Source organism: Amblyomma americanum, chromosome 10 (genome assembly GCF_052857255.1).
Source record: "Amblyomma americanum isolate KBUSLIRL-KWMA chromosome 10, ASM5285725v1, whole genome shotgun sequence".
Taxonomy (NCBI): Eukaryota; Metazoa; Arthropoda; class Arachnida; order Ixodida; family Ixodidae; genus Amblyomma; species Amblyomma americanum.
Window position 1 is genome coordinate 67730591 of NC_135506.1, and position 20654 is coordinate 67751244.

At 48.5% G+C, this 20654-nt stretch overlaps 1 protein-coding gene across 21 annotated transcripts in view; it reads right to left on the reverse strand.

The window, feature by feature from the left end:
- Nucleotides 1-13461: 13461 nt before the first annotated feature.
- Nucleotides 13462-20654, reverse strand: part of Wnk (Wnk kinase) — a 138266-nt gene continuing 131073 nt past the window's right edge. For all 21 annotated transcript variants that reach the window (XM_077638975.1, XM_077638985.1, XM_077638995.1 and 18 more), the window contains 2 exons: nt 18206-18607; nt 13462-16352 (listed from right to left, as the gene is read on the reverse strand). In XM_077638975.1, the coding sequence (XP_077495101.1) occupies nt 16118-16352; nt 18206-18607 (637 nt within the window). In that variant the 3' untranslated portion in view covers nt 13462-16117. The remainder of the gene's footprint in view (nt 16353-18205; nt 18608-20654) is intronic.

The window sequence follows — 20654 nt, forward strand, 5'->3', positions numbered from 1 at the left end:
GTCCAGTCAGCGAAACAAGAAGCCTGGCGCTTCGTTTCATAAAATTGTTGCCAATTTAGAACTCCTGGAAAGACGGCTCGAGATAATTTGAAAAAAAAAATGGCATCCAAACTCAACATCAAATTATTCTGCAGTTTGTAGCTTGCATTACCAGCCAAGGAAATGCTACTGTAGACAGTTCGACTGCCCACCAAGACAAGCGCGGACTCTTTTAACCGACTTCAGCGCTCCTAAGAGTGTTACAGGTCCTCAAGAAGTTCGTCAATATCATGCTCAAAGACCGAACGCATCTTCAAAGGCCACTGGACGCATGCTTCCTCTACATATAGAGCAAGCATTCAAACTGCAGTGTGAATAAAATCGCGGATTTCCCTGTCCTGACCTGTGAGAACAAGGATAGCGGCATATTATATGCAAGCAGTTCATCAAACCGTTGCTAACATACCATGCACTTGACATAACAGACAAGAACGCAGTTGTGAAGTTGTACATGTACAAAGAAACCTATTTCCCGAAAATTCTTGAAACTGCAGTAATAATAATAATAATAATTGGTTTTTGGCTAAAGGAAATGGCGCAGTATCTGTCTTATATATCGTTGGACACCTGAACCGCGCCGTAAGGGAAGGAATAAATGAGGGAGTGAAAGAAGTAATGAAGAAATAGGTGCCGTAGTGGAGGGCTCCGGAATAATTTCGACCACCTGGGGATAGCACACGGGCGCCATAGCGTTTTGCCTCCATAAAAACAGCCGCCACGGTCGGGTTCGAACTCGGGTACCCCGGATCAGTAGCCGAGCGCCCTAACCACTGAGCAGTAAGAAACGAATTCCTCCGCCTTCATCGCACCGACGCATGCCAGTTTTCCTTGTAAGTTCGCTCATGTCTGTGCCTCCAAGCGCAGTTTTTTTTTAAATATTCACACGTCTTTCGCCATGCCTGATACTCCCCTTGTTCCAGTTGTCATTTCATCAGCGCACGTGCTTGTAATTTGGATAAATCCGGTCAATCAGGCCTGCTGCGTTATTCCCGACGTCACTGCGCACGTGTGCATCACACAGTAACCTAGTGAGCTGTGTTTCTAGCGAAAAGAATGGAGAAGAGGGGCATGAGTTTGTTTTAAATTTGTCAACGTTATTCAAGCAGGCACCGTTCGACGAAAGCTCATCGGAAAAATGACCAGAAACACCCCAGCTAGTCTGCCCTAGCTCTAAGATCTGCTTCACCCGATCTAAACATCTCTCGCAATTCTCCGCGGCAAGATTGTAACAAATGCGCGCTTCGCAAAGTTCTATGAACATTAGGTATGAGGTATGTGCTCCCTGCGGGCCAGCGACTCCCCAGGCAAGTTACTGCGACGTCTCCGGCTTCCATTCATTGAGCGCCATATGCAGTCGTCCTTTGCCACGGGTCACCTGGCTCCAGTTGAGAGCTCAGGTAATTCCGGACATCCTCCTGCCCTTATTCTATCTCATTGATTCTTTTCCCTTTTTGCTTGTCCGAAGTAGTTTATTTCTTGCATTGGCAACAGTACAATATATACAACCATGCATCACGCAGTGTAAATACATATTTTGCAGTATTTCTAGCCACTTCAAGCACTTGCTGCAATTTGGATGTTTCGAACATGCTCCTTTTGTTGTAAACCGTCCAAAAGTTACTGGTTATGCAGCAGAGAAAAGAACCTGACGGCATGATAGAACGGGGTGCACAGCACGCTTTCAGATTTCGAAATCGAAACTGATGATCCTCTTTCAGTAATCTTACACTTTTTAAGCATTTGCTGCACTCTGAGGCACCCAAACCACGTTTTTTGTCGTTAGCGAACTAAAAGTTGTTGCTCAAATTCCGAAAAAAGAATAAAACAGAATGATCGGGCGCCGCACATCAGTCTCCCAGCCATTGAAACCGAAATTGAGTGTCATCTTTAAGCGCCGCCTAGCGGCCAGTCTGCGCAAGGTCGACGCGGTCTCGAGGCCCATTGAAATCGACGAGACGCTTCAGGCATGTTCTTCAGAAGGTATTGGCTGAAGCAATTTCCTGGAGCTCCTTGCAGCTTGCGTTGATGCTTTGGCTAGAGCTCAAAATACATAAGGAATGGGGCAACAGCCGCGGCAACGTTGCAGGTAACGTTATTAGAACAAAAGTGACGTTGGCTGGAGGGGGACGAAGGCCCATGAAGAAGGAACAGCTGCGAGGAGGTTGTGATATGACGCTCTCATAGAAGTTGATGCAACCTTATCCTGGTTTTTAATCGAATGAAATCTTCGAACTACGCTAATAAAGGAAGGTGAAAAAGTGTGTCTTCTCTCGACCGATACCCGCCGCGGTGGCTCAGTGGTTAGGGCGCACGGCTACTGATCCGGAGTTCCCGGGTTCGAACCCGACCGCGGCGGCTGCGTTTTTATGGAGGCAAAACGCTAAGGCTCCCGTGTGCTGTGCGATGTCAGTGCACGTTAAAGATCCCCAGGCGGTCGAAATTATTCCAGAGCCCTTCACTACGGCACCTCTTTCTTTTTTCTTTCACTCTCTCATTTATCCCTTCCCTTACGGCGCGGTTCAGGTGTCCAACGATATATGAGACAGATACTGCGCCATTTCCTTTCCCCAAAAAACAATTATTATCTCTCGATCGACGGCGACACCAAGTATGTCGCCCTTACTTTGTGATCTATCTATCTATCTATCTATCTATCTATCTATCTATCTATCTATCTATCTATCTATCTATCTATCTATCTATCTATCTATCTATCTATCTATCTATCTATCTATCTATCTATCTATTCTGTTAATTGGTTTGATCATAGAAGGTTGTGGCCAAGTACTACACCAGGGTGGCCAAATCCTGCTCTGGTGAGAGTGCGTTGTCGGTTCTGGTTACCGAGATCAGGCCGCACTCCAGGCCTGGTTATGCAATTCCATCAACACGCGGATTTTATATATATATATATATATATATATATATATATATATATATATATATATATATATATATATATATATATATATATATATATATATATATATATATATATATATATATATATATATATATATATATATATAGCAACTGCACAGCTACTATAGTCCTCCATAAAGTCAGCAATAAAATTCCAATAAGGAAGGGCGTCAGGCAAGGAGACACGATCTCGCCAATGCTGTTCACCGCATGTTTACAGGAGGTATTTCGAGGCCTGAATTGGGAACAGTTGGGAATAAGAATAAATGGAGAATACCTAAATAATCTGCGATTTGCTGATGACATTGCCTTGCTGAGTCACTCAGGAGGTGAACTGCAAATCATGATCAATGAGTTAGACAGGCAGAGCAGATCGATGGGCCTAAAAATTAACATGCAGAAAACCAAGGTAATGTTCAACAGCCTAGCAAGGGAACAACAGTTCACAATTGGCAGCGAGAGCCTAGAAATTGTGACGGAATACGTCTACTTAGGGCAGGTAGTGACAGCTGATCCGGATCATGAGAGGGAGATAACTAGAAGGATAAGAATGGGGTGGAGCGCATACGGCAAACTCTCGCAGATCATGAGTGGCAGTTTACCAATTACCCTCAAGAGGAAAGTGTACAACAGCATAATCTTACCGGTACTCACCTACGGGGCAGAAACGTGGAGGCTAACGAAAAGAGTTCAGCTTAAGTTAAGGACAACGCAGCGAGCCATGGAAAGAAAAATGATAGGTGTAACGTTAAGAGATCGGAAGCGGGCAGAGTGGGTGAGGGAACAAACACGGGTTAATGACATCCTAGTAGAAATCAAGAGAAAGAAATGGGCTTGGGCAGGGCATGTAATGCGAAGGCAAGATAACCGCTGGTCCTTAAGGGTAACGGAGTGGATTCCAAGAGAAAGTAAGCGGAGCAGGGGGCTGCAGAAGGTTAGGTGGGCGGATGAGATTGAGAAGTTTGCAGGCAAAGGGTGGATGCAGCTGGCAAAGGATAGGGTTAAATGGAGAGACATGGGAGAGGCCTTTGCCCTGCAGTGGGTGTAGTAAGGCTGATGATGATTATGATGATCTATCTATCTATCTATCTATCTATCTATCTATCTATCTATCTATCTATCTATCTATCTATCTATCTATCTATCTATCTATCTATCTATCTATCTATCTATCTATCTATCTATCTATCTATCTATCTATCTATCTATCTATCTATCTATCTATCTATCTATCTATCTATCTATCTATCTATCTATCTATCTATCTATCTATCTATCTATCTATCCGTCCGTCCGTCCGTCCGTCCGTCCGTCCGTCTGTCTGTCTGTCTGTCTGTCTGTCTGTCTCATAGAGTTTCTTACTATTAATGGTTTCTATGGTCTGTCTGTCTAATCCTCAAAGTCCAGCAGGATAGAAATTAGATTGTTTTAAAGGGTGAATTTGTAGTTCACAGGGGTTATTATTATCACTGCACAATTAACTTAACAAGTATTGTTCATTTTCGGCAGATGGCGACACCATTCCACATGTCTAGCTGGTTGCTTCACGGTTTAGGCGGTTTATTCAACAAACTCGTCACGTGCACCCCTTGCAACTCGTCCCACAAGACATCTTTATGCACATTCTTTAGCGCCGTATCAAACTAAAATTAATGTATTTAATTATTCTTTTTATCCACGCACCATCGAGGAATGGAACAAGCTGCCTTCTGATGTCACCATGTCTATCGATTAATTCCATTGACAAATTGTTGTCGTCTACCTCATAGTCGTGTTTCGTATATTTACATGTTGTATTGTAAGAGTTGAACATGTCTCAGTGTATTTTACTTATGTTTCGTGCGATGAATTGATATTCACAATGCTGTATTTTTTTTTCGCCCCTCCTGCTTGGGCCCACTTAGGGCCTGCAGTGTTTGTTAAATTAAAAAAATAAATATGCATGCAAACGACGGTGGTTTTGCCCATAAACCAGGCCTGTCAAAGCTCACTGAGTAATACAGACACTTCCGCATTTATCTGTCCGGATTTTTGAAGAAATCCAGTGCTCAAAGTACTGGCCTAATCAAGAGCAAATTAACATCGCTCACAAGGCATCGTTACGCGACAAGCTCGTTTGGTCGAAAAGCCGTCGGCGTAGTAGTCGGCACCGCGTGTCGGAAATAATCGGGGGCTGCGTAAAAAATCATATCGCAGTAATTTGTGGTTCTAGTGATTGATGATTAATTGGTGCGTGATAAGCGATGACGAGTTAATGAAATCATCGTAATCAATTCATTGATTAAGGACATGAACATTGAAAAAAGCGGTTTAATTAACACTCCCTCCTTTATACCTTCCCTTCCGTTCCTTCCCTTCCCTTCAGGTGTCCGCCGCGATGTAAGACATACACTGCGCCATTTCCTTTCCCCGAAAACCAATTTTCATTTTTTTCCCGCCGCAGTGGCTCGATCAGTGGTCAGGCCACGTTTCGATGGTGGCGAAACGTTATGGCACCCGTGTGCTGTGCGATATCAGCTGCACATTAAAGATCCCCAGGTTGTTTTTGTTGCCTTCGACACATGGCACATACCCACGACGGGGGACTGGCCAGGGTTCAGTGAGGAGATCCCATAGAAGAGGGTAAACTGGTGCCAAGCTAGGTGGTGGTGGTGGAAACTTTATTAGACACAGGGGAGTTTAGGACGTGCAGGTCCTAGGGCCCCCGCACGGCCCCACTACACTCAAACGTTCATGTCCCGGAGGCTCATGACGCTGGCAGCCCGGCCTGCGGCGATGGCTTGCTTGGCCGGGTCCTCGAAGCGCAGCAGGGCCTCCCAAGCCTCCCAAGTGGTAAGGCGCTCCAGGCCCCGCGGGGGAGGATCCGCCGGGCAGTGGAAAAGGATATGATCGAAAGTGGCTTTGGGGTGGTGGCAGAGGGTGCAGGAGGGGTTTGTGTGGACTTGGTGATAGCGCGAGCGTATATAAAGGGAGGGTAAAGTGCGTGTTTGGAGCCGCCTCAAAAGTGTCTGGTGATGATTGTCGAGGGAGGGATGGGGTGGGGGGTACAGCCGACGCTCGGCTTTGCAGGCCTGCGTCAGTTCACGGAAGGAATGCGTACGCTCCCGTGAGAACTCCAGATCGGAGGCCGCCGATGCCCGGTTGAGAGAACCTCGGGCTAAAGCGTTGGTAGCCTCGTTTCCGGGATTCCCGGAGTGCCAAGCTAATGAGTGTGCCTTGGGTGAAATTTCAAAGTAATTAAAAAGAAAATAAAAACAAAATATCGGGAGAGAATATCCGAGAATTGATATGAAAGTACCCAAACGGTCTTTTAAATGCGGAAATTTTGGAAGCAATTAGCCAGGGAATCTGCCGGTAGCTGTTATGTAATTGTGGAGGTCTTCGCAAGCTTGATGCAATGCAAAACCTCTGGCGCTCGCGCCGAAAGAGAGGAGGAGGGGGACCGACAATGCGAGTCCCAACTTTGTAATGGGAATTTCTAGGTGGTCGAAATTATTCCGGAGCCCTCCACTACGGCACCTCTTTCCTCGTTCACTCCCTCCTTTATCCCTTCCCTTACGGCGCGGTTCAGGTGTCCACCGATATGTGAGAGAGAGATACTGCGCCATTTCCGTTCCCCCAAAACTCCCGTTCCTATGCATCAATTCCTGCAACTTTTTGATTCAGCATATCTGTATGACATAAAGAATCCATCTGAAGTGTAGCCGGTATTGAATGGATGGATGGAGGAAAAACTTTATTTTCGTCAGAACGCATGTGCGGACGATTCCGTGATAGATGCATGGCCATCAACGCATGGCTGACGGCGACCTGGGTGGCCCACTCCGCACGGCCCTAATCTGGACGACCGGGTCTGAGCTGGAAAATACGGCCTACCGCTGCTCGAGAGAAGGAACGCATAATATCCGCCGGTCGCGGAGCTGTGCTACAGATCCAGAATATGTGGTCGTAGGTTGCCAGTTCCTGACACCATTTGCATTCCGACGTGAAGGCAAATTGAAAGTTGGTTTTGGGGGAAGGAAATGGCGCAGTATCTGTCTCAGCATAGCCTCCTATGGTCTCACATATCGGCCGACACCTGAACTGCGCCGTAAAGGAAAGGATAAAGGAGGGACTGAGAGAATAAAGGAAGAGGTGCCGTAGTGGAGGGCTCCGGGATAATTTCGTCCACCTGGGGATCTTTAACGTGCACTGACATCGCACAGCACACTGGCGCGTTTTGTATTTCGCCTCCATCGAAACGATGCCGCCGCAGTCGGGTTAGGACCCGGGAACTAGGGATCAGTAACCGAGCGCCTTAACCACTGAGCCACCGCGGCGAGATCGCGTGAAGGGATGTAGTAGTAATTAAGGGGCTTTATTAAAATAATAATAAAAGGAAGGAATGCGAAAGCATGTTTTGAGGAAAGGAAACGTCCTTGAGGAAAGGAAAGGGCGCAGTAGCTCTCAGATCTCGACATCTCGGTGGACACGTATCTCAACCCCGCGAAAGTGTTTTGAGGTCGTTTATGGAGGAAAAACGTTATGGAGGAAAAACGCTAAGGCGCCCGTGTGCTGTGCGATGTCAGTGCACGTTAAAGATCTCAAGGTGGTCGAAATTATTCCGGAGCTCTCCACTACGGCACCTCTTCTTCCTTTCTTCTTTCACTCCCTCCTTTATCCCTTACGGCGCGGTTCAGGTGTCCAACGATATATGAAACAGATACTGCGCAATTTCCTTTCCCCCAAAACCAATTATTATTATTAAGGAAAGGAAATATTTTTAACGAAAGGAACGGGCGCAATATAGCTCTCAGATCTCGGTGGTCACCTCAACATCACCCCGTGACCTAAACGTCACAGCCATCGTTCGACGAGGCTGTGACCGACCAACGGCACCGTCCCCGGCCCGGTAGACAAACCCCCGGGCCCTCGGCTTAGACTGAGGCCCACGGGGGAGCAAGCTACCACCCTTTGGCTAAATAAAGTTAGCTGACAGCTGAAACCGAAACAGAGCCAAAAAATTCAATCCTAAATTATTTAGCGGTCGTAGACGAATACCACGGGTACTCGTATGCATACCATTGACTAACTCATCGCCCGAAAGAAGCAAACACGCAATAAAAAAAATTGTGTCTATAGTCCTTCAAAACAAAGCTCGCAAAATAAGTTTCTACATGACAGCGCTGCTGTTCAAGCGTCCCGATCAGCACCTCTGAGAACAAAATCCGCTTTTTTTCTGGAGTGGTCTCCCAGTAATGGGGATTTGCGCGCGCATTAGGCGAGAGATAAGCCAGCAGCGGTCACGTGGCAGCTTTCTTCTAAGGCCGGTAAGTAAAGCGATGTAACCCTGGATGAGTGCAGTAATCAGGCATATTCTGGTCTTTTTGCAGGTGCAGGCGCATTTTTTTACTGAAAATAAAATTTTCCCTCCTAAACAGCATATTCGGGCCGGGACATAAACATAACTGATTATAGTTTTTCAGAGGAAAATGCAAGTGGGTAATTCTTTACATGGATTTGCAAAATTTCGTACGAAGTATCAGGGGATCCATATGGTCTGCTTAGAAGACGCACATGATGCTAGAAACGCCGAAAATAAAAATGGCGGCGGTCTTGCTACCAAGGTATTTTAAAGAGAAAGCTTTACAACTACGCCAGCCATATGCCATGGACCCGCCGCGGTGGTTACGGCGCTCGGCTATTGATCCGGAGTTCCCGGGTTTGAACCCGACCGCGGCGGCTGCGTTTTTATGGAGGCAAAATGCTAAGGCGCCCGTGTGCTGTGCGATGTCAGTACACGAAGATGGCTAAGGGCTCATTCACACTTGAGAATCGCATAGGTCGCGCGACTGTTTTGGTCGAAAACAGTCGCAAACGGTCGCGTTGGTCGAAAAGCAACAGTCGCGGGCCAGTCGCTCGCTGCTCGGTTTTCGACAACGACGCCGAGCTTTCGACAACGACGCCGCTCGGCGACGTCTGCTCCTTGGCTGCCGTAGTCGTCGCTAAGCCTAGCCGGTTTCACATAGATGCTACAGCTGAGGGCGTTTCGGAACTGACCAGCGCTGTAACCAAGATGCTACTTTCGTCACGGCTTTATTGTGAACCCCGTCTCATAATATAAAAATATGCTCGATTTCCACGACGCCTTCAGCAGCGGAGAAAGCAGACGCCAGGTGATAGAGCCGCTGTGGGCAACAGCAGCAAAGCGGCTATGAGAAGAAATTCGCTTGTATCGAGCAGCTCGGTATTGGCCATGGCAACGACCCTCAAAATTGATTCATTTTAGAATTTAGTGTGCTTCCCAGAGCATATATGGTATGAACGCGAACAAACAACATACTAGTACATTTTTCTGACGCTAGCGGCCTGCATTCAGGCTGGCCGACAGGCCACTTGTACGGCCGCGGTGCACATTGCAGCTATATCTTCCTCTTAGCTAAGGTCGTCGCAGTACATTGCTAATATCGATGGACCAGAGCGCAGGAGACGCGGCCAAAGCAGACGAAACTCTCGAAAGCGCGCGAACGGCGTCATTCTCAAGAGTTCTCACTTCAAACGAGAATCGAACGAGAAGGCGACCCGCAGGTTTCCCTTGGAAGTGTGAACATCGGTGTTGTCGAACTGTGGTGTAGTCGCAGACGAATGCTGGTCGCGCGACCACTGCGACTCAAATGTAAATGAGCCCTAAGGCACCCGTGTGCTGTGCGATGTCAGTGCACGATAAAGATCACCAGGTGGTTTAAAATTATGCCGGAAGGAAGGCCTCAGACGTTGCTGGCAGATACCCACTACGGGGGAGTGGCCAAGACACAGGCGGTTAATTACTGGATACAGGAAAGTTTTGACGGGAAAAGGAGTGGCAATAGTATGTAGCCTGATAGATTGGAAGAGGGAAGGAAAGGGGTCCAGTTAACTTGGAGATCGAAGACGGGACAATGGCTTAATGTGCATAATAGTATACAATGCCTGTAATGTTTCAATGTCGTAATTTTGCAAGAAAATGTTGCACAGCAGAGCGCACACTCCTGTCGCTTCGTCCAAGCGAAGAAGCGCCAATGGAAAGAACCGCGGAGGACACAGGCAAGCCCATGGAGTGTCCCTCCACTACGGCACCTACTCCTTTCTTCTTTCGCTCCCTCTATCCCATCCCTTACGGCGCGGTTCAGGTGTCCAACGATATATCAGACAGATACTGCGCCATTTCCTTTTCCCCAAAACCAACCAACCATATATATGCCATGGTCGACGAACGACCTTGAGCCGCCGTTGCCTAGCAACGCCACAGCCGCCCTCCTACAGATGGCGCCGCCATCGACGCCGCTCGTTCCATCTATGGCTCCACCATGTGCTCCGCTGGGGTAGAGGGAGAGGTGGCGTCGCTTTGGACGGGGGGGAGGTAGCGGTGGGTCAGCGTATTGTAGTCATTATGGAGAGCGCGAAAGAGACGCTACAACGACAGAACGAAGCGGGGAAGAGAGAACGCGCTCAAGAGACGCCAGAAGAACGCGCCGCACGACTCGAGAAGTGTCGTAACGAAGCTGCGGCTAGAAGTCGTGCCACGTCCCGGAGCGACTCCAACTGCGGAAGCGACCGGTTTTTCTCGAAAGCGTCGGAATGAGACGCTGCGTAGACGGCGTGCCGAGGAAACGAAGCTTTCGCAATTCAACCAGGGTTAATCAGAGCTAAACCATTGCCAATTTTTCGCTACGCGTCAACGTGCGAGCCGGCGTATGTCGGAGCACGAGTGACGTCACGCACGGCGCAGGTGGCCGCCGCCGCCTGACCTTTCGCCGCTGCCACGCGCGGCGCAGGTGGCCACTGCCGCGCGCTATGCGTCATCGTTTGACGTTCGCCGCTAGCGCGTTTATCGCGGAGGCCGGCTATATAATCGCTTGCCAGAGAATAGGCGTGCGCATTCAACATGGAAGAGAGTGATACTACCGACACAGAAGTGCTACCACAGTAGTTGGATGAAAAGGAGCGAAGAAATGAAAGGCTGAAAGCTCAACGAGCATCCGAGACACCTGAACGAGAAGGTCTCGCAAAACGACGCAGCAAAGCAGACTCAAACGCCAGGACTACGACAGGCACGTGTCGCGCTAAACGGCGTGAAAAGGAAGCTGAACAGCATATCCATAGGCTAAATCATAAAGCATAACCATAAGCTAAACCGTAAGCATAATTAACCATAGGCTAAATCATAAGGCATAACCATAACCGAACTAGCCAATTTCTTTAGATGTGTATTCTTTAAGCATGTGCGAATATTTGCTCGCATAGTAAAGTGACGATATTCGATTCGATCCGAATATTTGGTATTCGAAATTTCAAAGTATTCGTCTCGAGCGAATAATGCGTCTGGAACTCTCTCCATGTGGTTTAGGTTCAGCTTACCTCCTTCGGTATGGCACCGCGGCGCACGCAGCGAAAGCCCCGACCACCCCGGCTACGAGCATGCTCGAGAAGTTGGGAGAATAAAAACTGGTTTTTCAAGAATTGATATGGCACAGTAACTGTCTCGCGTATCTCGGTGGAGACCTGAACCGCGCCGTAAGGGAAGGGATAAAGGTGGTAGTGAAAGCAGGAAGAGGTGCCGTAGTGGAGGGCCCGGAATAATTTCGACCACCTGAGGACCTTTAACTCCAACATCTGTACTTGCCAACTGTCTGCGGCCGCAAAACCCGCGGTGCGCAAGCGCCGTTATGGTACTGCGCCGCCAGTGTCCACGCGCTAACTGGTCCCGATGGGGCAGGAGAGCAAACAGCTGGCTGGCGCCTTATGGCACCCTCAATGCGATGTGCGCATGTGCAGCGGCTCCCAGCGGGAGCGGATCACGGTATGCTAATTCGCTCTAATCGAAGGCCTTCACTTCTGCGGAATGAGTCTGAGCCGACTGAAGCTGCCGCAGCCGCTCATTGCATGAAATTCGCTAAGCAAGAGCAATGGCGAGAGTACGGAACACATGGCGATGGGTGCCCCATTCCGCAGTAGTTGGAGGCCCCATGTATAGCTCTCACAACCCATAGATACGGTACTGCATTTAGGTCGGCTAATTCTCCTAATTCCCGATAGACATTTGTGCAGAAAGTTGACACAGCATCAATGTATGTAATGGCCTTCGAGTTAGAAAAATACGATTTTGAAAATGCCTATTGTGCCGTTTAATCCTTTTTGTGTGCCAGAAGTACTAGAAATATTTGCTTCGGACCAAGGAATCATTTGCAAATACCCAATACTTTGCACGTTTGGTTTGGTTTATAGGGGTTTAACCTCCCAAAGCGACTCTGGCTACGAGGGATGCCCTATTGTAGAGTAATAATAATTCGTTTTTCGGTAAAGGAAATGGCACAGTATCTGTCTCGTTCCTTCGTCACCTGAGGGGAAGGGATAATGGAGGGAGTGAAAGAAGAAAGAGGCTAGGGAAGGGATAAAGGAGGGAAAGAAGAAAGAAATGAGGGAGCCCTCTGGAATAATTTTGACCACCTGGGGATCTTTAATGTGCACCGACATCGCACAGCACATGGGCACCTTAGCGTTTTGCCTCCATAAAAACGCAGCCGCCGTAGACGTTGTGGTAGGGTTCGAACCCGGGAACTCCGGATCAGTAGCCGAGCGCCCTAACCACTGAGCCACCGAGGAGGGCTCCAGAAATTTTGACCATCTGGGGTTTTTTAACGTGTACTGACATCGCACAGTACACGGGCCTCTAGAATTTCTCCACCATCGAAATTCAATCGCCACGGCTGGGATCGAACCAGTGTCTTTCAGGTCAGCAGCCGAGCGCCATAACCACTGAGCTACCACAGCGGCTGTACTGTTTGCTAGTCGAGATAAAAAGACCATAATAGGATATGAGGGGTGCTAAATTGATCTGAAACAAAGAAATCAGTGCAAACTGTAGCACACTCTTATCAAAAGCATTGATTTTGCAATGCACAAAGTGCCTGAAAGGGTCAATGGTACCTTGGTGCAAACACATTAGCCAGATGTTTTTGAAGGTGATCTAAAACTTCTGAACTGACACTTCAATCTTGAAACCAATATCTAAAATGTTAGCCAATTAGGCTTTAATGCTTAATTAGCTTAGAATGAAAAAAATGCTGCAGACTAGGCCATCAGACTGTCAACAGCCCTTATTCAGTGAGCTAGGACACTCTTATAAAAGATAGGTTACTTTTAGCTGAGACACCTGCCCCTTTGCCTTTGTTTTTTTCTTAAACCCAGTCTGATCAAGCAGCCATGGGTCACTATGGTCACAAGAGACCACATTTACATGTGTTGGGAGCTCAGTGGATGGCAGGCTTTCCTTTCACAAAAATTCCCCCTCATTGCCTGCATGAATTTTTCTTCATTTTTACGGCTGCTTTCTCTGGTTCCCTCGTAAGTGTACAGTTAGCAACTCAACTGAGCACTACTATTTAAAAAAAAATCAGTTCAAAACACGAATTATTAATACAGACAAACTTAAAGTCCCTTCAGGCTTGATCTTAAACTTCAGAAGAGCAGAGAGACACAAGGTTGTAGGACATGGAAATTGTATACAACAAGTCATCTTTTTATTATTAAATATGTACGAATATTACCTAGAAACTTGCTTTTTTTTTACTCTTCTACATCTTTACGCAAGCACTCTAATAAATGTTCAGTTGCTGCAGCCACTGCACCAGAAAACTTGCACGCAGATATATATAAAAAAAAGAAAAAAGCTAACAAAATGGGAAAGGGGGGGGGGTGCAGGCACAGGCCGCCATGATCTTTTTTCTTTCTACACCTGTGGTCATCACTCACTCGAAAAGGTCACTAGTTTCCTCCTTTCATGCAGACCACCATTCACGCACACGATAGTCAAGCATAAACTTGCTCACACTTGTTCCAGTATCACCATCACGTGGCATCATAGACAATACGGATAGGAAAAAAAAAACAGGACAAAACCATGTAAAAAAAAAGCACAAATGTCAGGACAAGAACCTTCACGGAAGACTATTTTCTTTTCTCTCTCTCCTGCCAGTCTTGTGGAACGTTCCTTTTCAGACTAACCCCACCTCATTGACTGAAACAGAACGAGACTTGCTCATGCTCTGGGGGCTCTCTCTGTGGTCGAACAATTTGCACAGCAGTGGTGCCTGTTCGAGGAACGCTCCCTCAGGCATAGAGAGACGGAGAAACCAAGACAGTTGTCATGAAACTGGCGAGTGAGCATGACAGAATGCTCAAATATACGCTACATACATGCGCACGGGGTGACGCTGTCAGGGAAAGCTGGCTGCATGTGGCTCAACTGCAGCATTGTGCTGGAGAAGCATTAAGGCAAGCATTTCAGCATCTGACCAACCCTGGGTAGCTCAATGTTCACCATAGCAGGTTTGCTCAAAGTGCACTTTACTGACACATCTATTAAATAATAAAATGCTACCAGATTTTACTCGAAATCAGTTGGACCACAGTACCATGTACGGCAACACCGGGCCCTCAATTATGAAGTTTTCTACGAAGTCTGCTGCTCTAAAAATAAAGCAAAACAAAAAAACCACCACAAAAAGCAGGTCACTGAGGTGACACAGAAGATGCGGTAGTGGGACATTATATTAACACTCCAGGAGGCTCTGTGCTCTTGAGATGATAGATGGGGACAAAAAGCTTGCTCGACAGCTGCCAATCGCTGGCTCGGTCATGAAATGGGAGAAAGGGGAAAAACGAATTGGGGAAAAGGAATGCGCCCCTATCTGAACAGCTATGCCATTTTGCGGGGCACTCCCAATGTGTGACTCTGGGACTCGTGTCGACATCGACGACTTGCGGTAGGTACGTGTTGTATAAAGAAATGACTATTTCCCAACCCATCCACCTGGCCATCTGCTCTCTAAATGTTGCGAGGTCACTCAAGAAAGGGACGACAAAGCATCTAATTCATTCCTCTTCTCACCTAAAGGGCGACGCACATAGTTTTCCACACAAACCTGAGCAGCGGAGTGAGAAACTGACGAGTGTGCTTTGTGCCTGTTTTTTTAGCCATGACCCCTCCTCAAATTAAAATTGGCCACCACAGCAGGGAGAGATATAAACAGGAGGGGACGTAAAAGAGACCCTTGTTCAATGCCACTCAAAGAAAAAAAAATACACACAAATATATATATATATATATAAACAAGTAACGTAAAGTGAGTGATAGGCCCCTGCATTCCCCAGGTCAGCACATTTAGCCAGGACCACTGTACTGCACGCGACTCATGCAGTCATGAGCAGCTGCTCAAAGGTCGCTGCCTATCAAACATGTATCCAGTGTGGTTGAAAGGCAAAGGTTTCCGACTTAATTGGAAGCTAAAGCAGTGACTGCAAGCATGTCTATGGTGTACTTGTCAGCAGTCCCAACGTTTGCACGAGAGGAGGACTAACTGTTTTTTCACCTTGCCATCAAGTTTGGCAACAGTGTGCAGAAAAAAAAAATGCAGAAGTGGCCCCCAGAGGTGAAGGGAGGTGGCACCACACCTGAACCCTGTCAGTGCTGCAAACATGGCTAGGCATGGCAGGGCCTCGTTGAAAAAACAATTTCCTCCCTACAAAAAAAATATATATATATATATATATATATATATATAGGTGCACAATAAAAGCAACAAAACGTGGGATTTTTCTTGGCTGCCAAAGTTTGGTGCGCAAAGACGACTTGAGAGGATGCTCTAAAAAAGCAGCAGGTGCTCTCCAGCGTTGTGACGGGAGGTGTGCCGTCAATGTCGATCGTAACACGTGTGTTCGTCTCGTCCTCCACAGCTGTAGCTGGCGGGGGCTTTACTTTATTCTGCACCCCTGAAAGTGGGAAAAGAGCCCCCCTCTAAGGGCCGCCACACAGGAGGGAGTTCAGACCAGCCACTGCAATGACGTCACGAGGCTGCCTTTGGAGCAGACTGTGGAACTGCAGCCAGCACAGTGCCACCAAAGCCTGGCATTCGTCTCTCGCTTTCTTTTTGTTTAACTGCACAAAGAGCGGCAGGTGCTCTTTCCAGGCGGCGCTGCTGATCACCATTCCTTGGTCACCCCCGAGATGGCACAAACTCCTTTTGGTCGGCCCATCCTGACAGCTAGCACTGGTGGCCTCAACTGGCGATGGGCGACGTCTCATCTCGGCGTGGTACGCGGCATCACTGGTGGTGTTCCTTTATCTTCCGGCCATTGGTCACTGGTGCCGGTGCATGCTTCGTGGCCCTCCTGATCCAAACTGCAGGTGGTGCGGGGGTGGGTACATGGGAGGAGGAGAGGTCACTGGCGAGGGCGGTCCTTCCTTCAGCGGTGAGCCCAAGGGTGGCGCTGCAACATGCCTCTGTTGCATCAGCTGGTGTAGCGTTGGTTTCGGCTCGGGGCTCAGGGAAGCTGGCGGGCACGTCCGAGCGGCGCCATTCAGCTGGACCAACCTGCAAAGTACGAACAGGTAGTCAGGCCAACTATTCGTCCCATCTTACAGCAGAGGCAACCGCTGCAAAGTACCGTACTTGTGGTCCAGCACAGCTAATCGGCTCTCACAGGGACGCATGTATTCCAACGAGGATACGTTCATCTCTCAATAGGCCAACCACTGTATTACATCCTCCCTCTTCTTCCGGGCTCAACACTGCATTCTCTTAGTTCGTCACTTGAAATAATTTGCATTTACAATAAAAGCTTGTTGAAGGGGGGACAGAATGTCTTAGAGCTGGTTTTGTTATTTTTGGGCCAAATGTAATAAAACCCATAAAACAATATGGGTGAAAAGCACTGATGTCTTTACTCAACCAGCAGTCCCCGACTGGCGGTATGGTGAAAAAAAAGTTATCAATATTGCATTGGTTTCCCAACAGAATAAAACCACATTAGTTAGGACCTCGGGGGACTGAAAAAAAAGGCCAGAATTATCCAGTGTTGACATTCGAATGGCTTCAAGAAACCTTTCAGAAAACAGTTTTGCAGTGCAGCAAATTTAACTGATGAGAAGATAAGCAATGGTCATCTACTGTTCAGTGTGAGGACAATGCTCCAAAAAAGTAAGGCCTTCTGTGGCCTACTTCACAGGTGGGTGCGATGCAGTAGCTGTGGAGCCACCACACGACGAGCAGCTCGTGATGACCATGTATTTTCGGCACACTATCATGCGGAGGAGAGGTAGAACACGCACATTTTTGCCTGAACATCGTAACTCCTAAAAGTAAAAAAAAAAAGACCAGCGATGGCCAAACCAGCATCCGATCCAGTGCACAGCTGACCTTGGCTCCCCGAATCGTGGCCAATAGCCGATACTGTCATGGGCTGGTAGCGAAGCTCACAAAACTAAACTATGCGGCAACTGCAGTCGACACGGCCCCCCTCGGACCGCATGCGAGTTAACCGGTTGGAAGAGCAAACTTTCAGCTTATGTGGTGCCGCAAACCTGACGTATCCGACCTCGGCCACCGCTTTTTCGCGCGCCGGGAGTGCTGGAACAAGCCAAAAAAATTTGAATTAAGTGAATTTAAGAGAATCCACGGTGTAAATTAGGAGGCTTTAAAATGCATTGAAAATATAGCCAGCCAACCAAAATTTACTGCAGTTCTGTCAAATGCATTACTGTGCACACACACTGTAGGCAGTGTTAAAACCGAAATGCTCTAAAACTGCAAAGGCCTCTGTGAGGTCCTTCGTGCTGCGACTCGGCAGCAGCGGAGCTTCCTCACAAACGGCGTCGTCACATGAGAGTAGGCTCCACAGCACCAACTGCAAAAAGTGTGCTGTTTCAGCACACTACAAAAACAGGACCACATGAAAGGAAGGCGAGAGAAGCATGTGACACCTTCTGAAAGAAAAATGCGAGAGACTCGCTCAATCAGCATCCAAAACAGCACACAGCTGTGCTTGGCTGACTGGCCATTGCACAGCTGATAGTGGCCACGGGATGGTGTGGAGCTCAGAAAATAAAAACAGAACCCCGTGGCTGCACTAATTTGTGACGATGAGACCCTCTGATTATTGTCACGCCTACTGTTGCACGTACGTCAGAAGTGCGTCGACAGCACTGCACCATTTAATTCAGGCTTGAAGAGTGCTATATGGATGATTGAAAGCTGTTCCAGTCATGCGTCAATGCAGCCTCCCAATGGGAGTCCACCAAAGTTAACTGCCATGAGCCCACAAGTGTCCAAAACCACAGGCCTACACGGGCATTGGCTGGGACTATGCAGGCCCTTTGAGTTCCATGAATTTCCGAATGATGGGTTTTTACTGCATAAACATCTTTCCCTCCTTCAACAGCACACACCTAAGCAGATCGTCAGTGAGGGTTCGTGTCCGACCCAAGGGTCTTGCACTGAGGGGGTCCGGAGGCAGGCCCTCCGAATTGGAGCGGTGTAGACCTCGCTCCAGCGAGGCCGGCAGGTTCAGCGGCGGACTGCCGCCACCGTGGAGGTGAGGGTAGTGGTGGTGTGTGTGCCACTCGGGTGATGACGACAAGGGTAGCGGTGGGAGTGGGCGAGGAAAGTGCGGCGCCGACTGCGAGTGCGGCAGGAGGCGCGAGGGGGGTCCTGGAGCACCATTAGGCGCAGCCTCGCACGGGGGCCAGCCCGCAGAAGAGCTTCCCAGAGTACCGCTGTGGAGCCGCTGTCGCAGGCACTCGAGCTCACGTCGGTGGCGGTTTTCCAGGTCCTCCCGCTCGCGTTGCTGCCTGCGAGAGAACAAGCAGTGGAGCTGTAATTGTCACGCAAGAAACGGAACATTTGCACAAAATCTGCTTGTCAGAGTCAAATTCAGGCAACAACGTCATTACAAGGAATGCAGCGAACAGACTCTGTGGTGGACAAGCACAATGAAGCAGTCCTGCTAATGCGCAGAGCTCATTCTAACGGGTTCATTTGAATGCATCGAGAGAGAATGGCCAAGCAGCCTGTTCAACTATCTTTGCACGCGAGGCCAGCCGCCATTAAAATCATCTCACTGCCATCGTTCATCTCGCCTCATTCTTCGACTGGTCGCCACGTAACATTTGGTGTGAGGTGCGGAGTATCATCCCCATCCTGGTTCTGGAGCTTCAGCGTCCTCCGTCAGCCGTGGTCGTCGGCCGCGAGTTCCCGATCCGCGCTGCCCAGCCATGCCCCCGCCTGCCACGCCCGAACCGACCTTGCCACTCACCCCAGCCCCAACCCAGCCTTGATCACAAGACACGACGACATGACGACGCTGCCGCGACCCGATCCCATGACCTGACCGACCCGAGACGCTGCCCACATGTGAGGACACAGCCCCCCTGCCCCTGCCATTTGGTGTGTCCAAGGGCTTCGGCCATCGGCTTCTGGCAACTTGTGGCTCAGAAGCTTCGTGGACCAGGATTCATTCGCCCATATCTTTCATTGTGGTGACCGCCACTTCACCACCATGCCATTTCTGTTGTACCATCCTCTGAATCCATCACCATCAAACACACCTCTTCGTCGGTGTCGTCTTCTATTCACGATCGGGACGATCGCTCGGCAGCCCCGGGTAGTGTCACAAAGGCGACGAAACTGGCAGTGGCATGGGATGGAGCGCTCGCGAGGCCAGCCGCTATTAAAATCATCTCACTGCCATCGTTCATCTCGCCTCATTCTTCGACTGGTTGCCACGTAACAATATGTCCAAGAAAAAACATTATCAGAGTTCTTCAATGATCCTAATGGTCAGGAATCTCCCGCTGAAGTTTGTTCTATGAAGGAAAGCGGCTAGTGGTAAACCACGCCAGCGGCGCATGGTGCGGTTGTACTAGAATTCCTGTTTCCGTGGCTACGAGATTATTTAGTATATTTAACATTTTATGTAAAATTGAAGTGGAGGTCCTGTATTCGTCACAGTTCTGCCTGCTTGATGCTTATACAGTCAAAACTCGATTTAACGAAACCCGATTTAACGAAAATCTCCATTTAACGAAGGTATCCTAATTCCCCCTCAGACGCCCATAGGGTTCAATGCATTGACTAACCCGAAATAACGAAACCGATCCCGTGATCTGTCCCGATTTACCGAACCTTTTTTCGAGAAATAAAGGTGAAAAAGTGTTAATTTTTGGTCTATTTTGTAGACAGCACCCCAAAATTTATTGATTGCGAGTCAGCGGTAACAGCGCGGAGCATGTTCATCCCGTCGCTTTTTTCAAACTGCGCGGCGCAAAACGAGTTAATTTTGAGTCGAGCTCACGAGATGGCGCCAGAAGTAAAAAAGTTTCGTGCCACATTTCATAGATGGCGCTGTTGCAGTTCGCGTGTTTTTTTGTGTGTGTGTGTGTGTTGTGCTCTGTGTTCGCTCTTGTGCGGATTTCCCCGTGCCTTTGAACGCACATTTTTGTCAAGCTCAGCTTGTTAGGCCTCCATCAGTCTAGCCTTGCTATCGTGAGCGCGGACGTGGTGTGTGCGAGCAAGCGCGCCGCTAACCCTCCTGACTAGCAGATGGAGCCCTGCAAGAAACGAAAAAGGCTTACCCTGGACGAGAAAGCGGACATAATTCGTGCTGTGACAAGTGGACAGAAGAAATGGATGAAGTGCCCACAGGCATAAGTTTCTCAGACTACGTGAACGCCGACGCAAACGCAGTCACAACGGAAGTTTTGACTGGTGCCGATATGTTGCGGCTTGTAGGAAGCGTGGAGGGAGTGACGGCTGAAGACGCTGCCGACGACCCTGCAGGTGCCAAAGCTCCCATGCCGACACCAGGTCAGGTGATGGATGCTCTCGATCTGCTGCGAC